Source organism: Rhinopithecus roxellana, chromosome 10 (genome assembly GCF_007565055.1).
Source record: "Rhinopithecus roxellana isolate Shanxi Qingling chromosome 10, ASM756505v1, whole genome shotgun sequence".
Taxonomy (NCBI): domain Eukaryota; kingdom Metazoa; phylum Chordata; class Mammalia; order Primates; family Cercopithecidae; genus Rhinopithecus; species Rhinopithecus roxellana.
Window position 1 is genome coordinate 60,260,831 of NC_044558.1, and position 6,867 is coordinate 60,267,697.

At 42.4% G+C, this 6,867-nt stretch overlaps 1 protein-coding gene across 1 annotated transcript in view; it reads right to left on the reverse strand.

Annotated features, from left to right (window-relative positions):
• The window catches only part of TMPRSS12 (transmembrane serine protease 12), a 44,710-nt gene extending 41,041 nt beyond the window's left edge, over positions 1 to 3,669 (reverse strand). Inside the window, exons 1-2 of the mRNA XM_010385338.1 lie at positions 3,442 to 3,669; positions 2,581 to 2,776 (exon numbers count right to left, since the gene is read on the reverse strand). Of these exons, the coding sequence (XP_010383640.1) occupies positions 2,581 to 2,776; positions 3,442 to 3,628 (383 nt within the window). The 5' untranslated portion in view covers positions 3,629 to 3,669. The remainder of the gene's footprint in view (positions 1 to 2,580; positions 2,777 to 3,441) is intronic.
• Positions 3,670 to 6,867: the final 3,198 nt, after the last annotated feature.

Genomic DNA, 6,867 nt, shown 5'->3' on the forward strand with positions numbered 1-6,867 from the left:
TCTGTCTAAAAAACAAAACAAACAAAAACCCCACCAACAAAAAATACTTACTACAGAGCCATACTAATCCAAACTGTGTGTGATACTAGCATAAGGACAGATATATACATCAGTGGAGAAGAATTGAGAGCCCAGAAACACACCCTCTCATATATGATCAATTGATTTTCAATGAAGGTGCCAAGACCATCCAATGGGGAAAGGACAAACTTTTCAACAGATGGTGCTGGGAAAACTTGATAGCCACATGTAAAACAATGAAATTGTACCCTTACCTGATACCTTATGCAAAAAGTGACTCAAAATGGATCAAAGACCTAAATATAAGAGCTAAAGCTATAAAACTCTTAGAAGAAAACATAGGGGAAAAACTTCGTGACACTGGATTTGATATAATGATTTCTTACATATTACACCAGAAACACAGGCAACAAAAGAGAAAAAAATAGATAAATCTGACTTCATCAAAATGAAAAGCTTTTGTGTATCAAAGGACACTATCAAGAGAGTGAAAAGATGACCCACAGAATGGGAGAAAATATTTGCAAGTAATGTGTCTGACAACAGATTAATATCCAGAATACATAAAGAACTCCTACAACTCAACAACAAAAAAAGCAAAAAGCCCAGTTCAAAAATGGAATAGACATTTCTCCAAAGAAGGTATACAAATGGCCAATAAGCACATAGAAAGATGCTTAACATCACTAGTAATTTGGGAAATGGAAATAAAAGCCACAATGAGTGACAATTTCATATTAATTAGGATAGTTATCATAGTAGTAGTGTAAATATAAGTATGATAAGTCATAAGCTAGGAATATGGAGACTGATATTCTGGATCTACTTTTAATCAGTAGGGAGGGTTGAGGGACAGAAGAAGCAAATTTAAGATACTGCACAGAGAGCCTTCACAGGCCTTGGGGACTACCTGGATAGGTGAAGTGGGAGAAATTAGATAACTCTCTGGGTAATGGAGCTGTTGATGATGCTATTGACTGAGAAAATAGAGAAGAAATAGTATCAGAGGAAAGTAAATTCTGTTTTGGACTTACTTAGAATGTGACTCCAATATATATGCATGGTAGGCAGCTGGAAATATGACTCATCAGGAGAGACCTAGGAGTTGACAGCATATGGTGATTGCTGAAACAGGTAGATTAGACATCTCTAGGAAAGAGTACAGAATGATAGAGGGCAGAGGGCAAACTCTAGAAAACACTGCAATGTAAAGGATGACAAAGACTCATCAAAGAAGCAGGAGAAAAAAGTAGAGTGGTGTCTTAGAAATCAAGAAAAGAGATAATTTCAAGAAGAGGATGTGGTCAACATTGCCAAAGGCTGTAGAGGTCAAAAAGGATGGGAACTGAGATGAAGTCATTGGATTTGGCATGGAGGTGGATCTTTAATAGCATTTGGCCACAAAAATCAGACTGCAAATGGATTTTATGGGTCAATGGAGGTGAAGCAAAAGAGAGTCTCTTTTTTAAAAAGTCTAATAGTGAAGGCCAAATCTGGCATGTCTCTTATTTTCATACAGTCCATAAAGCATGTTTTTTACATTAAAAAAAATTTTTAAATATAGGGACAGGGTCTCGCTATATTGCCCAGGCTGGTCTCAAACTCCTGGCCTCAAGTGATCCTCCCGTCTTGGCTTCCCAAAGCATTGGGATAACAGATGTGAGCCACCGTGCCCTACTCTACAGTTTTAAATGGCTGAATCAACCAAAATATTTCATGACAGGTTAAACTTATATGAAATTCAGATTTCAGTGTTCATAAAGTTTTACTGGATTATAGCCATGCTCATTCAATTACTTACTGTCAGTGCTGGTTTTCATGCAATTGTGAGAGAGACCATATGACCTTCAAAGTGTAAAATACTGACTACCTTTATGGAAAGTTTACCAGCCTTTAATTTAAAGGATCCATGATCGGGCATGGTGGCTTACACCTGTAATCCCAGAACTTTGGGAGGCTGAGGCGGGCAGATCACGTGAGGTTAAGAGTTCAAGACCAGCCTGGCCAACATGGTGAAACCCCCATCTCTACTAAAAATACAAAAATTACCCGGACATGGTGGCAGGCACCTGTAATTCCAGCTACTTGGGAGGCTGAGGCAGAAGAATCGCATGAACCCAGGAGGTGGAGGTTGCAGTGAGCCAAGATTGCACCACTGCACTCCAGCCTGGGTGACAGAGTGACATGCCATCTCAAAAAATAAATAAATAAATAAATAAAAAATAAAGGATTCCTGGGTGCAGGGCTAGGGGAGGGATAGCATTAAGAGAAATATCTAATGTAGGTAGATGATGGGTTGATGGGTGCAGCAAACCACCATGGCACATGTATACTTCTATGTAACAAACCTGCACATTCTGCACATGTACCCCAGAACTTGAAGTATAATAATAATAAAAATAATAATAAAGGAGTCCTTTCAACAAATACACTGTACTATGTATAAGGCATTATGGCTATTTGTAAACATAGCTTAACTGAAAATGGGTGAAGTTAAATGGTCCTCTATCACTTCAAAATATCCCCTAAGAAAATAAAAGTTGTGTTCTGAATACATACCTAGCGTCTTTAGTGCAGTGGGCAGCTGTGAGGACCCACCTCTCTCTCACTAGGGTTCCCCCACATACATGAGCAAGAGTATGATCATATTTAATCTGCAGGCTCACCACCCATGGCCATGCACCAGCTTGAGCTTCTGTGCCCCCTATAATCCGAGACCCTTGCAACACATCCTTAAGCGGTGCTGTTCCACAATCTAGAAATAAAAATGATATATTATTTGGACTGAGCATCTACTATGTGTTACTTCCTAAGCTGAACGTATTAATGAAATCCTTTAAATTCCTACGTTAAACATAAAGCAAGCTAACATACCTGACACATGCCCATATTTTGAAAGAAACTTGGACAGTTAAGACAAATATGCCATAATCGATTACTTACAAATAGACATGAAGTCAACACAATTCATTAATTTTAAAACTCCATTCCCCAAAAATACAAAAATAAAATTTTTGGGCCACGCATCACCTTCTTCCCTGTGTGAAATAGCAGTTAAAGAGCCTGGACACGGTGAGTCGAGAGCTGCAAATTCTCATGCTCACCATTTCACTTGTTGGGCTAATTTTTCTCACCTAATAGCATTCCCTTTCAACTCTTTATCCCCTGACTTATTCATATATAAAATGAGGATGATAAAACCCAGAATGTTTTGAGGACAAAATACAGATTCACAATACAAAGTGTCATTTTACTATTACAACTACTGTTATTATAACCTGTTGAGAAACTGCTTGGGTATGTAAAATTTTGGTTAAAGGCCATTGGAACACCAGAAAAGGAGAAACCCGAATTCAAAGACTATACCGGTGGGGAAAAGGTAAGAGAGGCCCCCCAGAGACAAGCACGAACAGGTACTGCCCTTTGCATGCGCCCCTCCCTGCCTCCGCCGCCCGAGCCTCTTGCGGGCGGCCTCCGTCTGCTGGGAACCAGCGGCCCGTTCCAGCGGGTGGCCAAGGCTGTGCCTTCCGGAGGGCGAGTCGTGGTCTGAGTGTAAGTGAGAGCTCCCCACAAACAACAGCGCCACGCTCAGGAGCCGCAGCCGCATTTTGGAGGTTGGTGAGCAAGATGGCGGCAGGTTCTTCCCACCCGCCCTGGGCACGCGGGGCGCACGGCCTGGCCGGGAGGCGCGAGTGCGGCCGGAGGGTGTGGGAAGGCGAGGCGTAGGTCAGTTTAGAAAGAACCCCTCACTCTCAAGGTCTGATCGGCTTCCTCATCCTCCGCTGTCCCCTAGGTGATGTCTGATCACCCTGGCCTGTCCAGCAAGAATGCTGTTAGGTCGGGTAGCCGGAATCCCATTACTCCTGATGCTCCCTCTTAGTAATTTTCCATCCACTGACCCCTCTATCCTGCTCATCGGCTGTAAATTCTCTCTTGCCCCTGCTCTGTTTGGATTTTAGCCCAGTCCCTCTACCCACTACAAAATCCCATTGCCATGGTCCTTATCCCTATCTGGATGGTCCTGAATAAAGTCTGCCTTCCTGTGCTTTAATGAGTATCACTGAATAATTTTTCTTTAACATAACCCAAAGTTTTTAAGAATGATGGCTAATGTTCAGTTGTAAATTGTTCTCTTTCTTATCTTGACCTATACTGAACTTTGCCTTTGTTAACCCAACACCTTCAGTAATAGGAAGACCGTGTGGGCTGTGGGGAGCTGGTGAGGTGGTGGAGAGTTAGAGGTCAATAAAAGGACAATTGCCTTGCTCATACCATCCTTCCGAGGCTGGTGCGGTTGGCAGCATTAGATAGAAGGAGCATATTAGTTTGGGGCTTACACATGGTAACATGTGGGGAAGGGAGCAGAGGCTCAGAGCTGTGCCAAAATCGGGGTGGAGGAGGTGATATTGGAGAAACAAATTGCAGCATGAGCTGATCTCTGTGGGCTGACAAGAAACGAAGTCCTTGTTCCCCAGGTATTTTAGTAGAAGGTGATATTAGAAAGGGGGAGAAACACAGTTGGGGTGTGTGTATTTGTGTGTGTGAGATGTGGTCAGATTGTGTATGCCTTTGTAAACAGGGCAAGATGACTTTTTTTTTTCTTTTTTTAAACCCATAGCCAACATGACAGAGATGATGGGTGTTGCTATGACAGATAATAGAGGTTCAACAGACTTATAAAGCAAGTATATGCAGCCAAGTCATCAAATAGCAGTGACACAGGCAGTGGGCTGGGCACAGTGGCACATGCCTGTAGTCCCATTTACTCAGGAGGCTGAGGCAGGAGGATTGCTTTAGCCCAGGAGTTCTGGGCTGTAGTATGTTATGTCAACTGGTTAATGCACTAAGTTTGGCATCAATATGGTGACCTTCGGGTAGTGAGGAACTACCAGGTTGCCTAAGGAGGGGTGACTGGCCCAGACTGGAAATAGAGTTGATCAAAATTCCTGTGTTGATTGGTGGTGAGATCGTGCCTGTGAATAGCCACAGCACTCCAGCCTGGGCAACATAGCAAGACCCCATCTCTCTAAATAAAATGAAAAAGGCTGTGGATCAATAACTGCAGAGGTCTTCTTCCTGGATTTCCTCTGCCTTTTCTCCTCTCCTGCACTGTCATTTCCTCTCTTTGGTGGGATCACTCCTATCCACAGACAAATATCCTCTGGTGTGCTAGGTAGCCTACAACATGCCCACCAATGAATCCTGTCTCCTGGTATTCACATCCTTAGTGAGTTCCCTCTCCTTTAGTGTCGGCTGGATTTCGTGACTCACTTCTAGTAAATAGAAAGTTACAGAGGTGATGGGCTACCACTTTCAAGATTAGGTTATAAAAAGATTGTGACTTCTGTCCTGAGCACTCTCTCCAGCCCTGTTGCTCTGAGGTAAAGCTGCTGCCATGTTGTAAGCTGCTCTGTGGACCTGTAGAGAGGCTGCCAGCAAGAGCCCTGAGGAACTGAAGTCCTCAGTTGAACAGCCGCGAACAGCTGAATCATGCAATACCGCATGATCTGCTTAGAGGCAGATCTTCCCCTGATCACACCTTCAGATGAGACCACAGTGCTGGCTGACACTCTCACTGCAACCTCATGAGAGACCTTAAGTCAGAGACACCCAACTAAACTACACTCAAAAGTTCTGACCCACAGAAAGTACAAGATAAATTGTTGTTTTAAGCCACTCCATTTTGGGATAATTTGTTATGCAGCAACAGATAATGTATCTGGTTTCTCCCACCTTTGAAAAATCTTCAATTGCCTTTATATCCCCTGCTTTCCTCTATAGCAAAAGTTCACCCGAGAAGTTGTTTACAATTACAGTTTCTACTTTCCACTTCTTCAACTTTTTTTTTTTAAATTCTTTTAGTAGAGACAAGGTCTACATTGCCCAGGCTGGTTTCAAACTCCTGGCCTGAAGCAATTCATCCAACTCAGCCTCCCAAAGTGTTGGGATTACAGGTGTGAGCCACTGCACGTGGCCCACTTCTTCACTTTTTATTCCTGTCTTTGTGTTTTAAAAATTTTCTTGGTTTTTGTTAATTTTTAAGAATAGAAGCAGAACTTTATTTCTCCTCTCAGAAAAAGAGACCTTGTCCACAGAAGCTCTCTTAGCTTAACCAACTTCATCCCATTAAATTTTTTGTTTGTTTGTTTTGAGTCTCACTGTGTCACTGAGGCTGGAGTAGTGCAGTGGCATGATCTCAGCTCACTGTAACCTCTGCTTCCCAGGCTCAAGTGATTCTCCTGCCTCAGCATCCCAAGTAGCTGGGACTACAGGTGTGTGCTTTGTGTGTGTGTGTGTATTTTTTTGTAGAGATAGGGTTTCACTGTGTTGCCCAGGCAGGTCTCGAACTCCTGAGTCAAGCGATCAACCTACCTCAGCCTCCCAAAGTGTGGGGATTACAGGCATGAGTCACTGCGGCTTGACCCCATTAAAATTTTTTAGAGAAAATTAAGTGAGCCTCAAAACAAAACATCCTACCTCTCCTTTCCAAGTGAAACCTTAAGAGCCATGGTTATGGAGGGTGAGGGCATTAGTACCAGGGCCTGGGGCCTGGGCTTGGGGAGGCTTTATCCTCCCACTTGGGGCATGTCTGAGTACCAGCAATTTTTAAAATAAAACTATTTTATTACACAGAATTTAAGTAATAACAGTACAAACATCCATGTATACACCACCCCATTCACTACATTTGTTTTATTAAATATTTAATACATATAAAAGGATATTTATAAAATATATGCTCAAACAATAACAGTCGAAGAATACCCACTTAAGAAAAAGAAGATTATTTTTGCTTTTGAAATCCCCTGTGTATCTCTCCCTCATTCTGTCTTTACTTTTCTCTCA